Here is a 26003-nt window from a genome sequence, read left to right as displayed (position 1 = left end):
GTGCTTTTTCCTTGCAGGGGCCGCCCTTCCCCAGGGTGCGGCCTCCCGGCAGGTCCTGCCTCTCCTGCGCTCAGAGCCTCTTCTGGGGGCCCTTTGGGGGGCGTCTTTCTGCAGGTACTGGTAGGGTGAGCAGGGGCAGTCACCCTAACCAACTCTCTGATTCCCTCTCTCCCTTGGCCCCCACTTGACTCTTTCCCTCAAAGACCCTGGAAGGCAGGAGTTACCCCATTTTGCAAATGAGGTAACCGAGGCAGTGAACTGACTTCCTGAAAGGCTTGGATCCAGGGTTCCCTCGGGTCAGCAGCTGTGACTGTTCCTCTCAGATAGGGTAGCCCCCTTGGCCAGGACTGAGTCTCCCGCACAGGCTGGAAGTAATCCCAGGAGAGCTGGGGGCTGCCCTAGGTCAGAGGCTGACTCGCTCCCACTGTAAGGGGTGGGGGAGGGTGTCCCCCTGGATCTCTCCACCCTCTCCCTGGGATCCAAGAATGCTGGGTGGGGGGCCAGAGCAGCCCCAGGCTCCGGGCCTGTGGAGCCTTGTCCCAGGCCCTTTCTGGCTCCCAGGGTTGGGTTCTCCGGACTCCCCCAAGAATGAGCTCAGCTGCCTAATTGCGGTTGAGGATGGAGGATCATTCTACCCCCGGGGCTGCCAACACCACCTTTGTTTCTAACAGACAATGGCGGCTAAGAGGCCATCGTGCCCAGGCCAGGCTTGGGCAGGGGAGGGGGCCGGGGGATGCACTCAGGGTGTCCAGCCTGAGCCCCAGGCCCTGGGCGGCTTGTACAGAAGCAAATTACACGGCTGGGGTTTTGGCTCCGACTTCAAGGGCCAGGGACCCAGCCCCCCGTTAGCCTGGCTATAAAGGGCTGCCCAGGGTGTCTGTCCAGACCAGACCCTGAGCTTGACTTGTGGACGTCATGGCCGCCACCACCACCAGCATCCGCCAGTTTTCCACCTCCGGCTCTGTCAAGGGCCTGTGTATGCCCAGCGGGGGTTTCTCTCGGATGTCTTCCATCCGTGTTGGGGGTGCTTGCCGGGCCCCCAGTCTCCTGGGAGCCGGCAGCTCTGGCAATATGTCCATGTCCTCGTCTCGCTTCTCCATGGGCTTGGGGGGCGGCTATGGCGGGGGCTATACCTGCAACCTGGGTGGGGGCTTCGGCTCCAGCTTTGGCGTGGCTGACAACTTGCTGGGAGGCAGTGAGAAGGAGACCATGCAGAACCTCAACGACCGCCTGGCCTCCTACCTGGACAAGGTGCGCGCCCTGGAGGAGGCCAATGCCGACCTGGAGGTGAAGATCCATGACTGGTACAAGAAGCAGGGACCTGGGCCTGCCCGAGACTACAGCCACTACTTCAGGAGCATCGAGGAGCTTCGGAGCAAGGTGGGCACTCCCTGCCCTCTGTCCTCAGCATCTGCTTCCGACTCATGCATCCCAGCTTCGGGCCTTTGCCTGCATCTCTCCTCCAGCCTGGGTTTCCATTGTTCATTATTTCATTCACTCACTCCCCCACTCGCCCTGGAGCCCAGCTCTGGTCCCCAGTCCTGGAGGGCATCCCATGAAGGGAGGCTGTTTGGAGTTCCTTCTTCCTGGGGGAGGGTATCTGGTGTGGGTGACCACGTGGGCATGGTCAGGGAAGTCTTCAGAACCTTGAAGGCGGCAGCAGATGTTCCAGGTATAGAGATCAGTGTGGACAAAGGCATAGAAGTGGGAACAAGATTGGTGTGGCTGCTGGGAGATGAGGCTGGAAGTCTTTTCACTATTCCATTCCCCTCTGAGTTTGTGCCCCTGCTACCTGCCTCACCTCCTCTAGGCAGTCCTCCTGGATGGATGGCACTTGCCTTCTGTCCTCAGACCTTGGGGTCCTTTCTATACTTTGAGGTTCGGTCTATACTGTGTTCCTTGTGCTGATTTCACAGAGTTTGACATATTCTCACAGCTGTTTTCACTGTGGGGCTTCCTCACTCCTTCCACGATGGTCACTCTGGGGTTTCCTCAGGGCAGATGCTATCTCTCCTTGCAGAGTTTGTGGAGGGGGGCGGGGTGATCCCTGAAAAAAGGAACTGTGTCTTCCCACTCAGACTGGAAGCTCTCAAGGGGAGAAATTTCTCTACCTTAGTCTGATGGAAGAGGCAACACACACACACACACACACACACACACTATGATCTCTATGAACTCATGACCTTGGCATTCTGTGAATGTCGCACCTGGGTCTTTTGCACAAACCTGGCTGGAAGGACCTAAAGGGCTGCAGTTTCCAGAGGCAGGAGAGAGGTCAAAGAGGTTCAAGAGCCAGGCTTGGGGAGAGGTAGGCTGGCGGCTGGCTGGCCTGGGCTCAGCCCACTCAGTTTCCCGGTGGAGAACCAGGCCTGTGGCCCTGTGAGGGGCTTTGCCTGCTCCTGCCAAGGACCCAGGCCAGCAAGGGAACTCCTGCAGTTGCCCCCTGGAAGCCGCACCGATGGGAGTGCCAGATCAGATACCGGGCTTGGTCTGGGCAGCGGGGAACCCAGGGGAGCCCTGGTGAGTCAGTGTTCCCGAGCTCCGGGGTCAGCCAGCTCCTCACCGCCAGACCCCAGTGCGCTGCGCACCAGGCCTCTGAGTCACTGCCCCTTGGCGGTTTTCGCCACCACCCCCACGCTGGGCCCCATCAGCCTCCTGAGTGGGAGGTGGGAGGTGGGGCAGGACTGCAGGCTGCAGACGGGCCCACTGAGGCCCTGGGGCGAGTTCAAACTGGCTCTTGGGTTCAGTCTGGAAACCGAGCCTGACCCAGGGAGCCTTTTCAGAACTTAGGGAGTCGAGTGGGCTCTGAAGTCCAGGCTGAGTTTCCTGGGGCTGCCCGCTCTTACAGCTTGTACACTTCAACCCTCAGTCTTAAAAAACTCCAAAGCCTACCCAGCTCATCTGCCAAGACTTCCTCTCTGCTTCCTCTGGGCAGCGAGCAGGCCTCGCCCTCCCCCTCCCCCATGGCCCTTAACAGGAGCCTCTCTCAGGTGTTTCTCGAAATAGTGACAGCAGCAATAATAATAATGAACCTGCTGCTCCTTACAGAGCCTCTCCCTTTCCCTGTGGTCATTTGAACCTCCTGGATAACCCTGTGGGAAAAGAAAACCTTGTCCCAAGGTTTGATGTGGGACCCATCATAGCTTTATTAACTAGTTCATTAATTGTTTAATGAAATTAATGTTTCCTGGGGGCTGACTCTGGGCCAGGCACTGTGCCCAGGGCTGGGGATTCCAAACAGCATGAGACAGGCATGAGACAAGGCCTTGTTCCTCCGGAGCACAGAGACCCGTGGAAGGGAAGAAAAATACACATAAAAAAATCATGGAAAAAGATCGCACTTGTGAGAAGTACCATGTAAGAGAGATGGGCCGAGGGGAGGAATGATGGGGAGGAGGGACTCAGGCAGGGAATGGAAGAGGGCTTCCTGGAGGAGGTGGCAACTGAGACAGGTGAGTTTAGTTGGGGACGACGGAGTGAGGTCCAGGCAGCTTGGGCAGTGACTCCCATGGTGGGAGAGGATTGCATATGGGTCTTTCTACTGGCATCATGGTATCCATGCCTGGGTATCATGCCTTCTCTCCTTGTGAGGAGATCACAGGGGCCCTCACCTCCCTCACTTCAGCCCACTATCCAAAGGGTTGTCAGAGGGGCGTTGCAAGGCCTTCCCAGGGCTGCCGAGCGTGCTTGCTCACCAGCCCCACTATGTCCCCCAGATCCTGGCAGCCACCATTGACAACGCCAACTTGGTGCTGCAGATCGATAATGCCCGCCTGGCAGCCGACGACTTCCGCACCAAGTGAGTAGGGGCCTCCCGGGCGGCTCAGGGGGCTGGTGTGGCCCGGCTCTGCACAGAGCTCGCTGTGCGTATGAGGGTGTCCTCGCGGCACTCCATGGCTCATGCTTCCCCTCACTCCAGGTACGAGACGGAGCTGAACCTGCGCATGAGCGTGGAGGCTGACATCAATGGCCTGCGCAGGGTGCTGGACGAGCTGACTCTGGCCAGAGCCGACCTGGAGATGCAAATCGAGAACCTCAAGGAGGAGCTGGCCTACCTCCGGAAGAACCACGAGGAGGTGAGGCTGGCTCGGGGATGCAGGAAAGACTTGCCTGGGAACAGGCAAGACTGGGCTCCCCACATCTTCCTGGGCCAAGGCCACACTCTCTGTCCAATTCCTGTCTCTGATGCGTTCCTGGCTCTGACCCTGGAAGACCCTCAGAGGGCCCTGGTTGAGGCCTGGAGGGCCCTCTCTCCGGAAAGGTACTTCCCTATCCCTCGAGGCACAGCCTGCTATGTGGTGGCAGTTAACTATCTAATAGGCCAATCGGTCTAAGAACACGCCGGCTAATTATTATGATTAATTGTAATAGTGATAGTCATAACAACAAGGAACATCTGCCCAGTGTATTCCAAGTGATTCACAGCAATTATCTCAGCTGATACCGACAGCATTCTGCGAGAAAGGAGCGAGTTCCTCCCTTTACCAGCGAGGGGACTCAGGCTCAGAGAAGTTAAGGAATTTATCCAAGGTTGCACAGGGGTGGGTCTTCCCTCAGGTCTGCCTGAGCCATTTCTGCACCAGCTCTGACACCACCACTCTGCCACTTCTCCCACCTCCTAGGGACCCCAAGGCTTAACCCAAGGGTAGGGATCCAAGACCCTGCATGGGGACTGATGAGCCTTGTGGCTTCCCTCTCACCAGACCTCTGGGGTGGCCTGAGCTGAGAGAACCTAATGCCCGAACAGCAGGAGTTCACCAAGTAGTTCTGCTTGATTTTGAGGCGGGTTTTGGGGATGCATCCCTGAGCAGATTCATATTTCCTAATGAGGTCTGACTCCCTCAATACCAGCAAGGGGCTGCTTTCCCTGTGTTCGTACTGCGTGGTTGGTGGTAGGGGCCCGAAGTGAGGGGTCAGGGCAGGGAGTGAGGTTGTCCTGGCTCATCCCCCAGCATGACCAGGAGTTGCCTTCTCTCCTGCCCCAGCACACACTGGGACTGGGCGAAGTCCACCGTCCAAGTATGTGTTGGGGGAGATTGTTGACATCCACAGCCATAAGCGTTTGAGACATGACAACATCCACCTCCACCTTCAGGGTGGGGAGCTGTTGGCCTGGCTGTGTGTTTCCTCTGCAACCATCTGTCCCAGAAGGAGAAGGCAGCCCCAGGGACTCTCCCCAGGATGGTCCTGAGTGAGCTCCTGTACCCCTCTCTGCCCAGGAAATGAATGCCCTGCGAGGCCAGGTGGGCGGGGATGTCAACGTGGAGATGGACGCCGCCCCCGGCGTGGACCTGAGCCGCATCCTGAACGAGATGCGCGACCAGTACGAGAAGATGGCGGAGAAGAACCGCAAGGATGCCGAGGACTGGTTCTTCAGCAAGGTGGGTGGCCCGTGTGAGCAGGTGTGCACACGTGTGTGTGCTTGTGCTTTGTGCTGAGCACTGACTGGAAAATTTGCAGATGTGGATCCCCAGCTGGAAGGACCTTTGGAAACCAGCTGGGACCAAACCGTCACGTTCATGGGGAGACTGTGAGGCTCAGAGAGGCCTCAAGCTCACATGGCCCTTCACGGGGGCAGGGGGAGCAGAGCCAGATCTCCCGACCCCACCAGACACTCCCCCAGCCCGGGAATTCGTAGGCAGGTGTGTATTTGGATGCAGACTCCTATGCCCCCAGTAAGAACAACACACTCAGCAGTGACAGCACCCAGACCGTGATGGGCACACAGAGAGCAAAGGCCAGGGCCTGCCCTTACGTGTGCCTGCAACCCAGTAAGGAAGAAGCAAAGGACCGCAGGACAAGATGAATCCTGCAAGTGCCAGTGTGTACCGGTCTGCCTGCGGCCCTCTAGGGCTGGGGAAGGGCAGGTCTGGGAGGTCAGGCCTTGGAGGTGGCCCCTGCCCTCTGCCTCACCTCTACCAGCCTCCTCAAGCCCCAGGGGCCCATCCTGCCTTCCAGACAGAGGAGCTGAACCGCGAGGTGGCCACCAACACTGAGGCCCTGCAGAGCAGCCGGACAGAGATCACGGAGCTGCGCCGCACGGTCCAGAACCTGGAGATTGAGCTGCAGTCCCAGCTCAGCATGGTAGGGCCGCTGTCCCCTCCCTGCCCTGTGCCCACCGCTCCAGGGTGGGCCCCGCCTCCTGGACCCCCGCTGGGAGAACCAGAGGCTCCCTGCCCCGCCCTGCTTCTTAACACTCTGCCCCACCTCCTGCCCTGCCATGTGGGCAGCACCCACAGGCCTGCACCACCTGGGGACCCACTTCTGGGGGCTCCATCGTGGGGAAGGGCCCCAGGTCAGTTTCCCCAGTCACCTATACCTCGACCCCCAGAAAGCGTCGCTGGAGGGCAGCCTGGCGGAGACCGAGGCACGCTATGGAGCCCAGCTGACCCAGCTGCAGGGCCTCATCAGCAGCATCGAGGCTCAGCTGAGCGAGCTCCGCTGTGACATGGAGCGGCAGAACCATGAGTACCAAGTGCTGCTGGACGTGAAGACCCGGCTGGAGCAGGAGATCGCCACCTACCGCCGCCTGCTGGAGGGCGAGGACGCCCAGTGAGTGGAGGGCACCTCGCTTGTGCTTGGTGGGCTGGGGTGGCTTCACCCAGGGAGGGATTACACCAGCTGAAGCAGGAGGAGGTGTGGAGGCTTGCAGGAGATGAAGCAGAGAACACTGGCTGGGGTCCCACTAGATGGTATAGGCCCTGGGGAGCCAATAGGGCGCTTTTGTGTAGAGAGAAGTATTGTTGTCAAGACATCTTAGAACAGTCACTTTGGCTACAGAGAGAGAAATGTGTCTGAGGGGACAGGGTGGGGTCAGGGAGACCTATCAGGAGGCTGGAGGAGGGAGTAAGGCCAGGGAAAGTGTTAGTCGCTCAGTCATGTCCAGACTCTTTGTGACTCCATGGACTACAGCCCTCCAGGCTCCTCTGGCCATGGAACTCCCCAGGTAAAAATCCTGGAGTGGGTGGCCATGCCCTCCTCCAGGGGATCTTCCCGACCCAGGGATCGAACCCAGGTTTCCTGCATTGCAGGCAGATTCTTTATCGTCTGAGTCACCGGGGAAGAAGACCTGCTGTAAGGCAGGTGGAGGACAGGGGAGGGGAGGGGAGGTGGTGCACCCAGAGGATGTGTTATAGCTAAGAACAGCAGGGCTGGATGCCTGAACACGGAGGTGAGCGTGGCTTGTAGGTGGAACTCAATAAATGTTTGAGTAAGTGCATGAAGGAATGGGTAACAATGCCCCTGGGTTTCTGGTTCCAGTGACTGGTTGGTGATCCCATTGTCCAGGATGGGTGGCGCGCTGGTTTGGAGTTGGGAGGGTGCTCAGGCCCTGGTGTAAAGGGGCCATGGATATCCTGGAGTCTCCATGCTTAGTCACTGCAGCGTTTGCTCTGTGATGATGGCCAAGTCCATCTGTAGTCTAACCACAGTCTCTCCTGTTTTAATGAAGTTTATTTGTTGGGCCCTTCAGGATATGGAAAAAAACACTCGCTCAGCTTCTCCTTGTAAATCCCTGGTTGGCAGCAAAGTGCCTCTGGGCCTCCTGTTGGAGTATCTGCTTTCCTTATTCCTGCCCACTGGGCCTGTCCCTCTGACCCTGTAGTTGCCATTCTCTGCTGTGTACCCTCCTGCTCTGATTTCCTGGGACTTCTCTCCCCTCGGCCTCCCCAGCTGCTCCTCCTCCCAGGGGGCTGGACTCCCCACCAGCACCCCTGGGTTGACAGCTCCCCCTTTTCCTGCAGCCTGTCCACCCAGTACTCCTCGTCCCTGGTCTCACAGCCCACCCGGGAAGGTAAGAGCCTGCCCCGTCCCGCCCAGGGCGAGTGGGGAGAAGCTGAGGCACCTTCTGTGTGTGGGGCTCAGGGAGGGCCTCCAGCCTGAGGTTCTGTGTGTATCCCTCCCCCTCCTCCCGCAGGCACGGTGACCACCCGCCAGGTGCGGACCATCATGGAGGAAGTCCAGGACGGCAAGGTGGTCTCCTCCCGCGAGCAGGTCCATCGCTCCACCCATTGAGGCCCCTTTCCACCTGCAACAGCCCAGCCTCCAGGGCCCAGGGGCAGCCATCGCCTCCAGCTCCCAGCACGCTACTGCTGCGCCCCAAGAGCCCGTCTGGGCCACCACCCAAGAGCTGTTGTGTTTCTCTGTCTGCTTCCCGCAGCCCCTCGCTGAGGGGGGCCTCCTGACTTTGTCCCAGTGACTGCAATTAAAGCTTTGCTTGAAGTTCAGTGTCTCCTGTGATTCGGTCTGGTCATTGGTTTGAGCAGTGGGGGCTGGCAATGGTCGGGTGAGAGAGACATTGTTAAAAGTCTGGGGATGCTTATCACCTGCCAATCTGTTCTCCCACCCCATCTGGGCCTGGGGCCCAAAGGAGGGAGGCAGGATGCTTGAGGATGGAGGGATGGGACAGCCCACCAGGTTGGGGAAGTTTTTGAGAATCAGTCCCCGGGTCCCCCATTGTCTGTGGTTGGCCCCTGGGAGGGCCCCATAGACTTTCCAGGAGCCACACCTGTTATAGAGAGTGCCCTGCCTCAGCCTGGGGCGGGTACAAGGTCAAGATCAGAGGGAGAGGGGCTGGGCAGGGGGCTTCCTGGAGAAGTGGTCCAGGGCACTGAAGGGTGTGAGGGTGGTAGGGGCATGGCCAGCCCAGGGAACCAGACGGGCTCTGTTGGGCTTGGGGGTGTGTGGGGTGGGGTGACTGCTCTGCGTGTGAGTGTGGGGGGGCGTCCTGTTTGCTTTGGTGGCTTGGCAGCTGCTGGGCTATTGGGGAATCTCTCAGCTGCTGGCGGGGGCTGTCTGGGCCTGTCTGGGAAGTGGAAGCCATCGGCAGTCTGAGACACGACCACATTCCGCCCAGTGGGCCCGCCGGGACCCTGGGACCGAGGGTGGTGGGCAGGGCAGGGTGGGGCTGTGGGGTGGGCACCCGGCCCATCCTGAGGGGCTAGCCCAGGGGATGCGGTGGGGCATCTGCGGGTGGCTACAGGGGAGGGGACTGGCGGGGGTTGGGGGTTCCCAGGAAGACCATCTTCTTGGGCAGTGTTCTTTAGATTTCCAGCCGGTTGGGACCTGAGGCCACATACCCCCCATCCGAGGGTTCCTGGGACACAGGAGGGGTAGGGAGGCTGGAAGGGGCCTGCCCCTCACAGTTCTTCCTGTTCCTCTTATCTTGATGCCTCCTCCCAAACTGCCACTTCCCCAGCCTGCAGCTAAGCTCCTCTTTGCCCACTCCAGCCCAGAATTCCCCACCTGAGAAAGAGAAAACGGGGAAAGGTCAAGAAAGGATGCTGGGGTCCCAGGGGGTTCCAGGGCGAGAGACAGGAGCAGAAAACTGGCCAGACGGAATCACGGCCCTGACATGCTCCCCTGGCATCAGGGCTCTGAAAAAGAGGGGGCCAATGTGTCAGGAGCCCCCGGGGAGGCGGAAGGGTGCTGTGGCTAAGTGCAGTGAAGGATGAAGGATGAAACCCTGCCAGCCGGGTTCTGAGTCAGGTCGGGCAGAGGGACACCCTCCCCGTATAAGACCCAGTTTCCTTTTCTGTAAATGGGGTGGTAATCAACCTTGACCTAGCTGCTGCATGCTGAGTGCAGTGGGTTTGGCTCCAAGACAAGATGGGGTCTCGGTGCTTGCTGCCTTCCCTGCCGCCCAGGGCCAGCACCAGGTGTGGCATGGTGTATGGCTGGGAGCAGCCTGGGTTCCAAACCCATCTGCCCACCAGACACAGGGTCCAAGCAGGTGTGGCTGGGGTGGCAGCTGCCTGGGAGGGCCCGTGACGGTGACGTCCTTCTTATTCCTCTTCTCCCTATTAGGTCATGGGAAAGCGTAGCTGGAGGGCCCGCCTGAATCACAGGTGACGGGCCTGAGACCAGAGACACACACACGCAGACGCCCAGCGTGAGGGTTCAGAGAAATGATGCAAAGACCTGACGGTGGGAGGGGAGGGGGCCCACAGCCACCTGGGAGCTGGCGGGCAGCCAGCAGTGATGAAAGCCCAGGGGAATGGAAACAGAGCAGTGAGCCTGTTGTAATCGCTACGCCCACTTGTCAGGGCCTATAAAGGAGGCTGGTGAGCCCTGGCAGTAACAGCACCTTCGGCTTCTCTCCTCTCCAGCCTTCTCTCTCCGTGTCTGCCCGCCACCTGCTGCCATCACCATGACCACCACCATCCGCCACTTCTCCTCTGGCTCCATCAAGGGCTCCTCTGGCCTGGGGGGCAGCTCATCCCGCTCCTGCCGTGTGTCTAGCAGCCTGGGCGGTGGCTCCTGCAGGCTGGGGTCTGTTGGTGGCCTGGGCAGTGGCCTTGGAGGCAGCAGCTACTCTAGCTGCTACAGCTTTGGCTCTGGCGGTGGCTATGGCAGTGGTGGCTATGTCAGCGGTGGCTATGGTGGTGGCTTTGGAGGTGTTGACGGGCTGCTGGTGGGAGGTGAGAAAGCCACCATGCAGAACCTCAACGACCGCCTGGCCTCCTACCTGGACAAGGTGCGCGCCCTGGAGGAGGCCAACACGGAGCTGGAACTGAAGATCCGTGATTGGTACCAGAAGCAGGCCCCGGGGCCGGCTCCTGACTACAGCTCCTACTTCAAGACCATCGAGGACCTGCGGAACAAGGTAGGAGCTGTGATGGGAGGGGTCCTGGGTGGGGCTTACGATTTCTCTTTCAGGACAGTAGCCTAGGGACAAGTAGGTCTTGTGGGGCCCCCTGGAGCCTGTTTCCCATCATGGAGCTTTTTACCACCTTGTGTGGTTGTAGGATAAGAGGGATGGAGGCATGAGGAGGGCTGGGCTCCTGGGGCTGCTGGATACTCAGACACGGCTTTCCTTGGAACAAGATGGGGATTTAGGGCTAAGGTGGTGTCAGGGGTCTGGTGAGCTCCTGCTGGCACCTGCTGGGAGGAGGAGGCAAGAGAGAGTGGGTGGGACCTCAGGAGGCCACTTCTATGCCTTATTTGGAGATTTTTCTGGATTCTCCATCTCTTCTGCTGCGCCCTTAAGATGGGCTCAGCAAACTTTGGGCGGGGCCGCCTGTCGGAGCCTGGGGTCAGGGCTTAGCAGGGGTCATGACTTCTGATTTGGAATTACACTTTGGTGAGGGCTCCTTTAGTTTTCCTCTTGCGGGAAGCCTCTCAGGGGCACTGTATCCCCAATTGTAATAGGAGGGAGTTTCTCACATCCATCCTCTTTCCAGGATTTGGGAAGAGCTTCTGCCTGGGGCATCCTCCTAGTCTTTTCTGGCTCTCCTGCATTCCAAGCCTGGCACTCACAACTGGCTGTCTGCTTTGGTTTAAGATAGAGTCTGGCATGGGGGTTCTGTGGGGCTGGAGGAGGCAAGTCTGGGGGAGGAGGGGAGTATCAGCCTTCAGACTCCTGCTGGCCCCGCCTCTATCACCAACTCTAGAGCAGTAAAGTGGGGAGACAGGGTGGGAAGGGAGCCTTCCTGGAGAAGGTAGCCACATCCTGGCCCCCAGATGGAGAGTCTCATCTCAGAATCCTGGTCTGGGCTGATTCGCTCCCACCTAGGGACCTGATCACTCTCCCATCTTCCCAGATCCTCACGGCCACAGTGGACAATGCCAACATCCTGCTTCAGATCGACAATGCCCGCCTGGCTGCTGATGACTTCCGCACCAAGTGAGCCCTGGCCAGGGTCTGGGGAGAAACTGGGGGCAGCCCTCTCTAATGAGGAGCCCGGGCCTCCTCAGTTGCTGATGGCAAGGTCCAGAATCTGGGGATTAAGGAATTCACCTCTTAGCCCAGGATGCTGCAAAAGCAGCAAATTCTGAAGGTCACTGGGCTTAGTCAGGTGATGGAAGAGAGAGAAGGGAGGCAGGAGGCAGAGAGGAGAGGAGTCAGGAAGCCGGTGGGGTAGGGCCTTGCCCTGCGTGGTCCCAGGGCCCCAGGGCTGGAAATGGCTTCCACTCCACCCTCTCACTGGAAAAGACCCTGATGCTGGGAAAGATTTGAGGGCAGGAGGAGAAGGCGGTGACTGAGGATGAGATGATTGGAAGGTATCACTGACTCAGTGGACATGAGTTTGAGAAAACTCCGGGAGATGGTGAAGGACATGGAAGCCTGGCATGCTGCAGTCCACGGGGTGGCAAAGAGTTGGACATGACTTAGCAACTGAACAAACATCCCTTCATCATTCAAGGGAAGGGTGCTGGCCAGAACCTGCACTGGCCAGTCCAAGCATCTTGACAGAAGTCTCTGGTTCCCTTTGCAGGTTTGAGACAGAGCAGGCCCTGCGTGTGAGTGTGGAGGCCGACACCAACGGCCTGCGCAGGGTGCTGGATGAGCTGACCCTGGCCAGGGCCGACCTGGAGATGCAGATCGAGAACCTCAAGGAGGAGCTGGCCTACCTCCGCAAGAATCACGAGGAGGTGAGGCAGCCGGGGCAGTAGGTCAAAGAGATGCTGAGGGGGTGGCAGGGCTCCACTGCTGTGCCAAGGCTGTGCCACTGCTGTGCCATTGCTGTGACTGGGATGAGCACTCCTACTGTGTAGCAGATTCTGAAGGTCGCTGGGCTTAGTTAGGTGATGGAAGAGAGGGAGGGGAGGCAGGAGGCAGAGAGGAGAGGAGTCAGGGAGATGAGAGGGGGTGGGGCCTTGCCCTCTGCTGTCTCAGGGTCCCAGGACTGGGATTGGCTTTCACTCCACCCGCCTCATCATCTGAAGGCAGAGTGCTGCCCAGGTGTCCAGGCTGGTCCGCTTAGAGTGTTGCCCTGTCTGCAGAGCCCAGTTCCCCATGCAGGGCAGCCTTCTCCATGTGCCACCCTGCTTCCCTGCATCTGGGGAGTCTCCCCAGGGCCCACAGAAGCCTCTTATGCCTATCCTGGCCTCCCTCACCAGACAAGAAAGGATTGGAGGATTCCGAGCTCAAACCCTCCAATCTGGACCCTAGGTAGAAGTTTGGAAACTAGATGGAAGGTTTTGGGGGCTCAGGCCTAAGAATTAAGATTTTATTTTCAGAGAGCCATCAGTCTAGCGGGGGAGCACAGAATCTATCTGGGGGGAACCCCTAGTCTGATATTGGAGGCAAAGCCCACACAGACCAGATGAACAAAAGTCATTTGGAGGGTCAGAGGGTAGAGGGTGAGCAGAACAAAGGAGATGCTGTGGGAGGGGTCTGGAGAGCTTGCGTGGGAAGGTTGGGAGTGAGAGGTCAGAGTGGGGGATGCCCACACCCACCACCCCCTCCTCCACAGGAGATGAAAGCCCTGCGAGGCCAGGTGGGTGGTGAGATCAACGTGGAGATGGACGCCGCCCCCGGCGTGGACCTGAGCCGCATCCTGAACGAGATGCGCGACCAGTACGAGAAGATGGCGGAGAAGAACCGCAAGGATGCCGAGGACTGGTTCTTCAGCAAGGTGGGGCTGCAGCAGACCAGAGGTCTCTCCCAGGGCATGGGGTGCGGGGCCTGAGTCCCCACAGTAAGCCCAGAGCCTGGCACCTTGGGTGCCTTAACCCCAGTGAGCTGCACGGACCCCGGGCATCAGGGTCGCCTGTTGCATTCACAGGCCCGCAGCTTGCCTGAAACTGGGATCTGAGGGCATCAGGGGGAGCCCCCCTCAGGAATAAAGCCACAGGGTCAAGACACTAGGAGCTTCCATCTGTCCCTCAAGAAGTCAGGAACCAGTATCACAGGCCTGGCTACTGTCCTGGCTGGTTCTCAAATTTCCTACTCTTGTACCTTCTTTTTGAAGGCAGTAGAGATAAAACTTAACATCCTTTCAAAGTCTTCTGGGTTTGGGGAGGTGGGAGGCTGATGAGAAGGCATTGCTCCCGCAGTCAGGTTTAGAAGGAGGCCTGAGAGCCCTAGGGAGGTCAGGAAGGTAGCCTTGGTGAGGGGAGTTGGGGGGATTGGGTGAGCCCAGGTTCCTGTCTGGGTCCAGAGTGGGCCCTGGGCTGAGCATATGGAGACCATGGAGGGGTCACCTTGGAGAAGGGAAGCCAGGCTCATGCTGCCCTGTCCTGTGTCCTGTCTGCAGACAGAGGAACTGAACCGCGAGGTGGCCACCAACAGTGAGCTGGTGCAGAGTGGCAAGAGCGAGATCTCAGAGCTCCGGCGCACCTTGCAGGCCCTGGAGATCGAACTGCAGTCCCAGCTCAGCATGGTAGGGGCGCGGCTGGGCCTGGCAGGGAGGTGCCCAGGGCCCTGGAGTGGGCCCTGCACACCCTCCCTGACCTGGCCTCTCCTGCTCCCCTGCAGAAAGCATCCCTTGAGGGTAGTCTGGCCGAGACAGAGAACCGCTACTGCGTGCAGCTGTCCCAGATCCAGGGGCTGATCGGCAGCGTGGAGGAGCAGCTGGCCCAGCTGCGCTGCGAGATGGAGCAGCAGAACCAGGAATACAAGATCCTGCTGGACGTGAAGACCCGGCTGGAGCAGGAGATCGCCACCTACCGCCGCCTGCTGGAAGGCGAGGACGCCCAGTGAGTTGGAGAGCCAGGCCAGGGCTGGGGGCCTGGGGCAGAGCTGAGTCTCAGACCCACATCTAATCCTTTTTTTTTTTTTTTTGCAGCCTGACCCAGTACAAGACCAAAGAACGTAAGCATTTTGGTAACTGAGGGTGGGGCTTCACGGGGCAGGTGACCACCTGATCCTCAGCAGGGGTGGGGGAAGAGACCTGGGAGACACTGTCTGGTCCGATGGGGGTGGAGCAGGAAAAGGTCCTTACCTTGGAGATCCTAAGCTGAGAAGAGACTCTGAGACTCTCATCTGGTGGGGAGATAGGCACATGGTCTCCCTCTCTTTGCTCTTGGGACCTTACAGATGAGTAAAAACAGTCTCGTGTCTGGAGTCTCTTGTCTGGTGGCAGAAAGGGACTTGATCCTCGTCCTCCAGATCTTAGTCTGATGAGGAAGATAAGGTCCCAGCCCTGGGGTCTCTAGTCTAAGGGATATGATGGGGACAGGGTCTTGTCTTGGAGATCCTTGTCTGAAGGGGGCAAAATCCATGTCCTGGAGACCGCAGAGAAATGGAGTCAGACTCCATTTCAGACTAGCTTCTGGTCTGCACAGTCTTCCTCTTGCAGAGGATCAGAATCAAAGCTTTTATTTGGGAAGTGGGACCCACCCAGGGGCACCAGCAAGGAACAGGGTAGGAGGGAGGGAGTGGTAGGGTCAGACGGGGCACGTGTTGGGGTGTGATGCTGAGGGGCCAGCAGAGGCGTGGACACAGGTGGCCGTGCTGGGAAGAGCCTGCTCTGCTCAGGGGGGCTGAGCCAGGGTCTCTGGGCCCCCACCCACCCTGAGTGTCCATCTCCTGCAGCCGTGACCACCCGCCAGGTGCGCACCATTGTGGAGGAGGTGCAGGACGGCAGGGTCATCTCCAGCCGCGAGCAGGTCCACCAGACCACCCACTGAGGGCTCTTTCCCCCACCAGCCCCCAGGGGCTCCCCATTGGCTGTGCAGCCTCCAGCCTCCCCAGCCTCAGCCCCCCAGCTTCGGTCCCTTTCCTGTCCTCACTCCCTGACCAATAAAGCTTGTTGACTGAGACACAGAATGCTTCCTGTTTGTGGCCAATGAGGACTCTAGTGAGGAAGGGGTGAAAGGTATGCGGGAAATGGGGGCTGGGGGAGCTGTCCGCGGACACCTACTGTTATTGACTTGGAGGACAAGGGTCATCTTAGAACGGGGTGAAGACTAGGTCTGGGCAGAGCTTGGGGGGGTTGCCTTGTGCCTCCCAAGTGCTGATGATCCCAGGGAGGGAGGTCCAGGCAGTGCCAGACCCAGAGTGAGGTCAGCGTGTCAGGAGGACGCCTTAGGTGTCCTCTTCTTGCCCCAAAAGTGGGTCCGTGAACTTGGGCAGTGCCTTCCCCTCATGGAGCCTCATTTTCTCATCCCTAAATGGACAAGAAGATCTCAGGAGCCAGAGGCCCAAGGGATAACACGTCCAGCCAGTTGCTCCTCACGGTCCTGTGGGCTGTGTCCTCTTAGAGGGGACGAGGTTGGGGGGGGTGGTTGGGGAAGAGAGGCAGGCCAGGACAGGAATCAGGATCCTCCTGAGAGAGGAGCCAGGACTGAAGGTGGGTGGGTGGAGCCGGATGCTTCCTTTGCCTCAACTCCAGGAATCTGAGACCTGCGCTTCCAGAAAAGGCAGGTGTGGGAGAGAGGGCGGGGCTTCTTCCAGGAACGTCTCCTCAAATGGTCAGCTGAGGATGGGGCGTTCAGGGGAGGTGGTACCCTGGAAGTAGCACCGCCCTCCCTGGCCCTTTGTCCCCTCCTGGTTCCAGCAGCTTGGAGGTCAGGGGAAGCTGCCTCCTGGGGAAGGGGGCGGGGCCGGCCTGCCCATCTGCTCTAACACCCTCCTGCCCAGCCCTTCTCGCTCAGCCAGCAGGGGAGGAGCCCCGGAAGTCTTCCTTTGAGTAAATCTGAAAACCACTGGTCCGGGTGGGTCTGATTTCCCAGTTTTCTTAAGAAGTTGGTGTGGGTGGAGGGATTAATGAGAGGACGGATGCCCCCATCCTAGTTCACAGACAGGCCTGGACTCTCTGCTGCTGCAGAGTCACACAGACCCCTCCAAACACCTGCTCTCCTGGACAGAGGCAGGGAGGGGGCAGGAGCAGCCAGAGCCCCCAGGGGTGGGGGTTTGGGACCAGAGGGAGAGGGGGCGGGAGGAGCAGGCGGGGCAGTGGCACGGGAGCTATCTATGAAGTGGGCAGCGGGGTGTGAGGACTTGGAGCAGATCCCAGGCCCTCTCTGGATCTCAGCAGTAGCAGTGAAGGGGGTGCTGGATGAGCCCCCGGCCCGCGGCCCTTCCAGCCCTGACCCCACGGACACGGAGGACAGTGAGTTCCCTTCCACGGGCTGGTGTCCAAGGCAAGTGTCTGCAGAGGCAACAGCAGGACTCCAGCAGGCTCAGAATGTGGGCTGGCGTCTGTCTGTCTGTTGCCTGGGCAGCAGTCCCGGTAGGGATGGCGGGCGGTGGCGGGAGGAGGCGATGAACCCACCAGGCCCCCAACCATACATCCGGGAGCAGCCAGAAGAACCAGCCCTGGGCCGCGGATGGCTCATCAGGGGGTGATCTCATTTACCTGAACAACAGTCTCAGGAAGTGCCAAGAGGCGCCCCATTGTGTGGATGGGGACAGTGAGGTTCCGAGGAGCAGTGACTCAGCCCCTGTCTGGAGCCTGGTGTGTCAGGGGTGGATCGGGGCGCAGGAGGGGCGGGGCTGTGCTGGGAAGGGCGGCCAGAGCCCCACCCCCTGCCCAACCCCGGGCTCTTGGGCGGGGCCCCTGTCTCCCCGCAGACTCTGGAGGTCCACTCTTACTGAGGGCCCGAGTGAGGAGGGGTCAGAGTGTGGGGCTGGCCGGAGGCAGCCCCCGACTTCACCCTTCTGTGGAGGAAGAAGCCCATAGTGAGTGGGTGGGTGGGTGGTCGGGAGGCCACAGTGGGGGAGCGGCCAGATGTTCCTGGCTGCCCCAGGAGGGCAGTGGCTGCAGTGCTCGGGTTGGGGGTCCTTGGGACAGAGTGCTGGGCCCAGAGAGGAAACGCCTGGCCCTTTCCAGGAATGCTCAGCCCAGGCCTGGGCAGGAGGGGGCAGCAGGGAGGAGTGACTAGGGGTGAGGGCCCATGGTCCTGGGGACACTGTATGGCTTTGTCCAGGCACGCCAAGCTGACCTAGGCTGCTGGGGTGTGTGCAGGCAGCGGGATCGGGGGACCCAGCTGCAGGCTTCTCCGCAGGGACTCACAGTCTGTCCACACCCACACTCCCGCCCAATCCTGCACGGAATGTTTCAGTGAGCCGGGCTGTACCTACCCTTGGTGCCGCCTCACCCACTTTCCTATGATGGCCACATGCACGGGATTCCCAGGATGGGGCAGGGCCGGTGGTAGCCAGTCCCTGTGACTCTGCCTTCACACACCCACACCTGGAAGGGTGACCTGGCAACACTTCTGCTGAGAAATGACACGGCAATCACACGGTCTGCAGCACTGTGTCGCTCTGTGCCCGGGTCTGCACTGGGAATGGGGGAAGGAAGAAACCCAGGCCCTGGCCTGGGAGGACCCTGAGCGACCTGGAGGGGGCCCAGTCTAGGAGTGGTGAGCCGGGCACAGCGGCAGGCCTGACACTTCCCTCAACCCTTGGGAACTGCTGTCTTCTGCACCACCCGGGCTGTCGGGGGCGGAGGGGAACAGAGGGACAGAACCAGGACAGTCCTGCCTCTTGGCAGAGCGCAGGCGGTCACCCAGCCTGATCCAGCCACAGGCTCCCCTGAGGGCCTCTTGGTTGTGCAGCCATCCTGAGGGGCTGTGAGAACTGCCCCCTGGGAAGGGGGCCATGAAACATGGTGGGGAGGACCACAAAAGGCAAATCAGTTGCTCACAGACTCACCCAGATCCTGGGACCAGTCATGGGGCCGGAGCCTGCATCCAGGCTATTTGTTTCCTCCCAGAGAGCCTGTCCCCTCCCTGTAGGCCCCCTGTACCCCACCATGGCCTGAACACTTAGCATTAGGGTCGCCTCTACCTTCTCCAGACATCCTGCTTTGAGGGCCTCTCCGTCTTGTTCTTTGCATATGAGTGTCCACACATTGTGTGGCACATAGTAGATGTTTTGTAAATACCTGTGGATAAATGCAGTGATAGCCACCACTCTGTGCAAGCTTCTTTATTTCACCCCCATGTGCCTGTGAAGTAGTGCTGCTATTCCCATTTCCCAGAGAAGGAAACTGAGGCTCAGAGGGGAGGAGTGACTTGCCCAGTATCTGGCCCCTGCTCGCCCAGCTCCAGCCTGCTCTGTCCTGTCTTGTTTGGGCTCCTTTCTTTCTTCATTCTGACCTGAAGCCTGTGGCTCTGGCTGCCAGCGGGAGCTGGAAACTCTTCCTCTCCCCACCACCCCCTGCCCCGACTGGAATCTCATCCCCGCCTCCCCCAGCTGCCTCTTGCTCCCCAGCCTGACTGGTCACTGGAATCCCCTGGGATCTTGTAAAAACGTCCTCACCATCAGGTTTATCCAGCCCAGTGCTGATGAAGTGGGTCAGAGCAGGGCCCGGGAATCTGTATGGGGACTCTCATGACCAGTCAGGTTTGGGAATCACTGCAAGCTGAGTCTTGGCATTGTGTGCTAAATTGCTTCAGTCCATTTCTGACTCTGTGACCCATTGGATTATAGCTCACCTGGTTCCTCTGTCCGTGGGATTTTCCAGGCACAGATATTGGAGCGGGTTGTCATGCCCTCCTCCTGGGGAATCTTCCCAACCCAGGGATTGAACCTGTGTCTCTTACATCTCTTGCATTGGCAGGCGGGTTCTTTACCGCTAACGCCACCTGCGAAGCATGGCATTGGCCAATGATATTCCCTGGCCAGTTCAGATCTGTGTTGCTACCTGGGATGGGGCTGGACCAAGGAGAGAGGAAAGAGGCCTGGGTGGAGGAAGGGATGGGAGTCTGTGCTCTGTGCCGACCAGGCCTGGCAGTTCTGGCTCTTGCCAACCTTGGGGCAGGTATGCCTCACTGGCACCGAGGAAATGCCAGCTGCATGCTACAGGCCAAGCGCCCCACGTTTCCTGCTGTACCAGGCTGTATTCCTGACCTTAATTTTTCTCTCCAGGGTCAAATGATAAGTTCCCAGGTCAGAGACCATGACGATGTCGCTCTCCTCCCCTCCGCACCCCAGATGCGTGGTGGGTGCTCGGTCTGAAGTGTTGACTGAAGTGGTCTGATGGGTTGGTTGGCAGCTTCCTGAAGCTTCTCAGATCTCCAGGGCAGGACCTGGTGTGTAATCCCACCCCCGACTTATCCAGGATGGGGGTGGGGAGGTAAGGGGTGCGGGGCTGGAGGGGAGGGGTGGTGATCTGGTGAGAAGGGAGGTGGAGGGCATGCGGGGCAGGGGGGTTGTGCAGAGGAGAAGAGACCACGGGGAGAGTCAGTGTGGACCTGGGGCAGGATGCTGAACCTGGTCTGGTCTCTGCTTCTCTGCTCTTTCTGCTTGGGGCTTGGTGGTCTTTGGTGACCTTGAATGCTATTTCCAGTTCTGAAGGTGATGAGTCTGATTGGACCTGAATTCCTGGCCCCATGCCAATGCCTCCGATGGTGGGATATCTATCCAAGATTCCAAAGTCCCTTTTGCCCATTTTGGGGGCTGGGGGAAAGGAACAGTAAGTTCCCTCTCCCAGGCCTGGCCCTGAAGGCGTGTGCTGGGTACCAGCTCTGCTCAACTCTCTGGGCCCTGTGCCTACAGGTGAGGGGTGTGATGTGGCAGAAGCAAAGCCCTGGTTACACTGAGACAGACTTTCCTGTCCCAAGGTTCAAGGTTGGTATTGCCCGGCAGGGCTCAGGCTGAGACAAGCCTTCTCTGCCTCTTCTCACCTCCACAGAGGCACTTGAGAGCAAGGACAGTGGCCACCCCCCCAGGGCACCCCAGGGAGGCCTCTGTGTTGGAGTCCAGACCCCCCAATCTTGCCTTTAGCCCCCAGGCTAAGGTCATGCCCACCAGGCAGAGCTCATTCCAGGCACCTTGGGGAGGCAGATGATAATGGACACACCTGGTCCCCACTCGCAGGACATTGGTCGGAACGTGGAGGCATTCCAAGCACCAGGGTCTCATCCTGGCTCTGCAGCTCAGTGACTTTGGGCAAATCACCGTTTCTCTGGCTCTCCCCATCTCCTCTTCACTTCGCAGAGTTGACTCAAGACAACGGTGTTTATTGGAGGGGCATAGAGAGAGTGGTTTAGGATGGTGGAAAGGGTTTGGGCTGGGCGAGCAGACAGACAGGGTTTCGAGCCTTAGCTCCCCGCTGACTGGGGTCTTGAGAAGCCCGCCTCCCCTTCCAGGTCCATCATCTGTGAACTGGTGGCAGGAATAGGGCTCCTCGCAGGACTGTGTGGCATATGATAGATACGATACCTCCATACGATACCCGAGCCCTGTCAGTGTGGCAGGGGACCAGAGACCCACCTTCCCCGTCTCCTTGACTGAATGAATGGAGCTGTCAAGTTAAACCTAGAATCTGTGGGTGCTCCAGAGAAAACTGTTCGAATCTGAGCCTCGGATGTAATGTCGGGGCTTGGAAGCCTGTGGTGGGGGTCGGGGTCAAAAATGGTACCAGCAGCAGAGTGGGGACTCCTTCCCACTGCATTTTTTGGTGGGTGCCCGTGATTAGGTGAAGCAAGGCATTGGTGGAGGGGTGCTTCTCAAAGGGTGGGAGTGCGAGGCGGCAGAGGGGAGGGCCGGGGGAGGGAGGGAGGTACCAGAGGATGGAGGTGGGTGAGAGGGGGCAGCTGAGGGGTAGCTGGGCTGGAAAGGAAGGAAGGGGAGACTTGGGGGGGCGGGGGTGGCCATTGGGGAGGGGCCAGCAGGGTCCTTCATGCATGTTCCTTTGTGGCTAGTGGTATGTCCTCCCCTTTCACAGATGAGAAAACTGAGGCCCAGGGGCTCGTAGACCAAAGGATTGCCTATGCCATGTAGCTTGTCAGGGCAGGGATTCAAGCTGCCATGTACTGGTTTCATGGTATACACCACTTCTAGGAGGTCCTGGGGGCTCAAAAGCAACCCCTGAAACTGAAATTGAATCCAGTAAGGGAAAGAGTCATAGAATTTTTAGAACTAGAAAGAACTCTGAGATTGCCCAGTCCAGGCTTGTCACCTTATTGAGGGCAAACAATAACTCATAGAAGGAAGATGGTTACACAGTGAGCACAGCAGAGCAGGGTCATGAACCCAGCTCTCCTGTCCACAGCCAGGATCCCACAGCTGTCTCCTGAGACAGCCCCTGACAGCATCACTAAGGCTGTTCATCCAAGGCTGTCACCATGGGGTAGGGAGTCCTTCCATGGCCTGACTCACTACCTGGGGATGCAGTCACCACAGAGTCGCCTGTGCCAGGGCACTGCTGGCCCCTCAGGCTCTAGGAATGGGAGCCAGATTCTCGTTGCCTAGCCTGAGTCACCACCGACTCGAGTTGGTGTGTTTTCTCTCGGCTCCACACCCCCCCCCCCCCAAAAAAAAAAGCTGGGTGGGAACTCAGTGCAGAACAGAGTGAAGTGCATCGACCCTGGGCTGAATAATCCGGAGAGGGGCGTTGGATGGGACCCGGAGTGATGAAATCTGGAGGGGCGCCCCGCCTTCCTCACGTGCATATAAGCGCTCCTGTTGTTTGAGGCTGTCTCAGCATCCTTTCGGCCTCCCTGAGCACCTTGCTCTTCTCGCTTCTCACCATGACCACCTGCAGCCGCCAGTTCACCTCCTCCAGCTCCGGGAAGGGCTCCAGCTGCATCGGTGGTGGCTCCAGCTGCATGTCCTCTGTCCTGTCCGGAAGCTTCTGCCGGGCCTCCAGTGCCTCTGGGGGCCTGTCTGTATCCTGCTCCCCTTGCTACACCTCCAGGAGTGTCTGTGGGCTGGGGGGCGGCTATGGTGGTGGCTTCAGCAGCAGCAGCAGCCCTGGAGGGGCTCTGTGTGGCAGCTTGGTTGGAGGATATGCAGGTGGCCTTGGTGTAGGCTACAGTGGTGGTGATGGTAGCCTCCTCCCTGGCAATGAGAAGATCACCATGCAGAACCTGAATGACCGTCTGGCCTCCTACCTGGACAAGGTGCATGCCCTGGAGGAGGCCAACAGGGAGCTGGAGATGAAGATCCATGACTGGTACCAGAGTCAGGGCCCCAGGCCTGCCCGCGACTATAGCCCCTATTTCAAGACCATTGAGGATCTGAGGAACAAGGTAGGTTGGCCAGGTGGGTGGCTCTGGTGGTGGAGTGTTGATAGAGATCATGGCTGCAGTGGCCCTTAGCAAAAACGCTTGCTAGAGTCTCCATTTTACAAAGAGGGAGACTGAGGCCTGCTTTTGAGGAGTGACCACAGGCCACTTAGAATTGGTGGCAGAGGGTCCTTTTCAGCATCGGGGTGTCTGAGCTGGGCTGGTACACTGAGTCTCTTACTCCATGCAAGCATTTCTTTGGATTCAGCTTCTCTCAGGCTTGGGCCCAGGATGTGGTGGGGGATATGTGGTCGTATCACCCCCACACACTGAGCTCAGTGGAGAAGGCACCTGAGGCTGACTGGTGGTGTAAAGCCTGACCTACCAGCTAGACAATTCTCAAGACTGGGGAGGCTTCTTTCTCTCATCTTTGCTATTCACTTCTGAGCAGCAGGGCCTTGGCTAACCAGACCTGTCCTTCACCCCCCTGCAGATTATTGAGGCCACCATAGAGAATGCACAGCCCCTTCTGCAGATTGACAATGCCAGGCTGGCGGTTGATGACTTCAGGACCAAGTGAGCAGAGGGCGAGCAGTGGGGTTGCCCAGCCAGGAGGATCAGCAGGTCTTGAGCCTCAGAAGCCTCATGATGGACCTTGAAGCCTTGACCTTTGTCTTGCCAGGTATGAGCATGAGCTGACCCTGCGCCAGAGTGTGGAGGCCGACATCAATGGCCTGCGCAGGGTGCTGGATGAGCTGACCCTGGCCAGGACTGACCTGGAGATGCAGATCGAAGGCCTGAAGGAGGAGCTGGCCTACCTGAAGAAGAACCACGAGGAGGTAAGGTGGCTGCTGGTGGTGGGAGTCAGGTCCAGTGGGGTTGCAAATGCACCTGGGACCAGGAAAGGGGTAAGCTGAGCACCTCCTCACATCCCTTCCTAGGAGATGCTTGCCTTGTGGAATCAGACTGGTGGGGATGTCAGCGTGGAGATGGACGCCGCCCCCAGCGTGGACCTGAGCCGCATCCTGAATGAGATGCGTGACCAGTATGAGCAGATAGCAGACAGGAACCGTAGGGATGCCAAGGCCTGGTTCCTGAGCAAGGTGGGACGTGGGTCCTCAGCCCTCCTGCCGGACTTCCCAGCCAGGGGGCTCTGGAGCACTCCACACCTTCTGTTCTTTCCTGCCTCAGTCCGAGGAGCTGAACAAAGAAGCGGCCTTTAACAGCGAGCTGATGCAGAAGAGCCGCAACGAGCTGAATGAGCTTCGGCGGGTGCTCCAGGGCCTGGAGGTTGAGCTGCAGTCCCAGCTCTGCATGGTGAGAAGGACCGGGAGGGCACAGCCCCAGCCTCCAAATCGCCAGCAATGGCGCCACCCCCTGTAATGGATCCCCACCACTGCACGGTTCCTCCTCTTTTCCCGGGAGTGGGTTGGAGGGATCACTGCACCCATTATATAGATAGAGAAATTAAAGCCCAGAACCAATCCTGGAATAACTTTTCTCCACGTTGTCTGGCTCATCAGAAGCCCAGCTGAAGTCAAAATCCATGTACCTCTCAGGACACGTGCCCAGAGACCTAGGGGGTCAGCAATGATCACCTCTGTTGACTCTCTCTCTCCCTCCCATTCACAGAAAGCATCCCTGGAGAAAAGCCTAGAGGAGACCAAAAACCGCTACTGCCTGCAGCTGGCCCAGATTCAGGAGCAGATCTGCAGCTTGGAGGAGCAGCTGGCCCAGCTGCGCTGTGAGATGGAGCAGCAGAACCAGGAGTACAAGATCCTGCTGGACGTGAAGACGCAGCTGGAGCAGGAGATCGCTACCTACCGCCGCCTGCTGGAGGGCGAGGATGCCCAGTGAGTGCCTGGACCCCCTGTCCTGACCCCCAGACCCTTCAGCCCCGCCCCTGCTGCTCCCAGCACACCTGACCGCTCTGCCTGTTCTCCCTCACAGCCTCTCCTCCCAGAAACCATCCAGCCAAAACTATGCTTCATGAGAAGGTAAGGCTCCTGAGGGTCCCGGACACCCGTGAGCCCCCGGCCCTCCCAGCGCCCTTCTCACTTCCTCTCCTCTCTCCCACAGTCTTCACCTCCTCCTTCCCGTCCTCCTCTGGTCGGCTGACCCGGTCCATCCTCAAGGAGGAGGGCTCGTCCGGCCTCTGCCTGGGCCAGAGCTCCAAGCCCTGAGTGGCTTCTCCTGAAGCCTCCCGCCTGCCCTCCCGCCTTCCCACCCGCCAGCCTCACTGCCCGAAGGCCCGGGTCTGGCCCCTGCTCCCCCCATGTGACTCCCAGCTGTCTTCCCTCCCTCTCTGCTGGTGGTGGGCTAATAAAGCTGAATTTCTGGTTGATGCAACAATTCTGTGTGGTCTCCATTCTTGAAGTGATGAGAGGGGGTTGGAGGCGCCTCCGAGGAATCTTCTGGGACCTGACAGCCTGAGGGAGGAAGGAGAGAGCCAAGTGAAAGAGCTTGCACGGTGTTCCTAGACGACCTCCAGGCTGTTGTGGGGTAGGAGTGGGAGTTGGGACGCAGGCCGGGAGCTTGCTCGCTCATGTTGCTGGATGCTGAGTGAGGGTTTTACAGCAGCCCTTTCCTCCCACTGTTTCCCAGCAACTCGGTGAGCTGGGTGTAGTCAGGCCCATCTTGGAGAGTAAAGTCACACAAACAGTAAGTGGCATGACTGTGGCTCAGGTCTGTTCGACTGCAAAGGCCATCTTTCTTTTATATGGCTCTATCTTTTTAGGTATTTTAACCCAAAGACTCCCACATTTGAGCTCCTAACTCTACCCCTTGGCTCCTCACCTTTGCGCACCAGGATTTTGGTGTTGGATGGTAGAGGGTGAGACTTCTGTCTTGGGGGTGGTGTCCACGGTTAGGACTGAATCTTTCTTCTTCCTATCTGCTTCCCCTTATCACTCCTATTAACTCTCTTCTCTTCCTCATTCCCCTTAGCTAGTGAATTGAGTGCCAATGAGTCCCCTAGAAGTATCTGTCACCCATGTCTTCCTCTTCATCCCCACGACCACCACCACCTTCCTTTCTCCCTGGAACTATGCCTCTTGCTGTTCATCTCTCCCACTCTCATTTATACCTAATGACCTTTCGTCCTTTTTTTTTTTTTAAAGTATTTATTTATTTGGGCTTCCCTGGTGGTTCAGATGGTAAAGATCTGCCTGCAATGCAGGGGACCTGAGTTTGATCCCTGGGTTGGGAAGATCCCCTGGAGAAGGGAATGGCTACCCACTCCAGTATTCCTGCCTGGAGAATTCCATGGACTGAGGAGTCTGTTGGCTTACAGTCCACGGGGTCTCAAAGAGTGGGACACGACTGATCGATTAACACTTTCACTTTCACTTATTTGGCTTTGTCGGATCTTAGTTGTG

General features: G+C 58.7%; 3 protein-coding genes across 7 annotated transcripts; all 3 read left to right on the top strand.

The window, feature by feature from the left end:
- The first annotated feature begins 61 nt into the window (after window positions 1-61).
- On the top strand, window positions 62-8188 carry LOC129537728 (keratin, type I cytoskeletal 42). Its single transcript, XM_055397443.2, has 8 exons — window positions 62-1380; window positions 3717-3799; window positions 3920-4076; window positions 5220-5381; window positions 5959-6084; window positions 6332-6552; window positions 7743-7792; window positions 7916-8188. Exons 1-8 carry the CDS (start codon window positions 916-918, stop codon window positions 8011-8013), a joined length of 1362 nt encoding a protein of 453 aa, XP_055253418.1. The 5' UTR covers window positions 62-915; the 3' UTR covers window positions 8014-8188.
- A 1752-nt stretch (window positions 8189-9940) lies between these two features.
- On the top strand, window positions 9941-15486 carry LOC129544397 (keratin, type I cytoskeletal 17). Its single transcript, XM_055407841.2, has 8 exons — window positions 9941-10603; window positions 11541-11623; window positions 12216-12372; window positions 13197-13358; window positions 13980-14105; window positions 14201-14421; window positions 14511-14536; window positions 15260-15486. The coding sequence occupies exons 1-8, from the start codon at window positions 10148-10150 to the stop codon at window positions 15352-15354; spliced, it is 1326 nt and encodes a 441-aa protein (XP_055263816.1). The 5' UTR covers window positions 9941-10147; the 3' UTR covers window positions 15355-15486.
- Window positions 15487-16409: 923 nt separating this feature from the next.
- LOC129544395 (keratin, type I cytoskeletal 16-like) lies at window positions 16410-24978 on the top strand. 5 transcript variants are annotated; one of them, XM_088829103.1, is made up of 10 exons: window positions 16410-17347; window positions 19544-19751; window positions 22474-22650; window positions 23120-23202; window positions 23309-23465; window positions 23568-23729; window positions 23818-23943; window positions 24259-24479; window positions 24577-24623; window positions 24706-24978. In XM_088829103.1, the coding sequence occupies exons 3-9, from the start codon at window positions 22480-22482 to the stop codon at window positions 24617-24619; spliced, it is 963 nt and encodes a 320-aa protein (XP_088685229.1). In that variant the 5' UTR covers window positions 16410-17347; window positions 19544-19751; window positions 22474-22479; the 3' UTR covers window positions 24620-24623; window positions 24706-24978. The 5 variants fall into 5 exon arrangements, with proteins under 5 accessions (XP_088685229.1, XP_088685228.1, XP_088685231.1 ...); XM_088829102.1 differs by having other exon boundaries at window positions 16411-17347; window positions 19544-19707; XM_088829105.1 differs by having other exon boundaries at window positions 16412-17347; window positions 22522-22650.
- The last annotated feature ends 1025 nt before the right edge of the window (window positions 24979-26003 follow it).

The sequence above is a fragment of the Moschus berezovskii genome, chromosome 20, assembly GCF_049115385.1.
Source record: "Moschus berezovskii isolate FMDL1 chromosome 20, NW_MosBer_1.0, whole genome shotgun sequence".
NCBI classification, from domain to species: domain Eukaryota; kingdom Metazoa; phylum Chordata; class Mammalia; order Artiodactyla; family Moschidae; genus Moschus; species Moschus berezovskii.
This window is presented reverse-complemented; position numbering and strand designations above follow the sequence as displayed.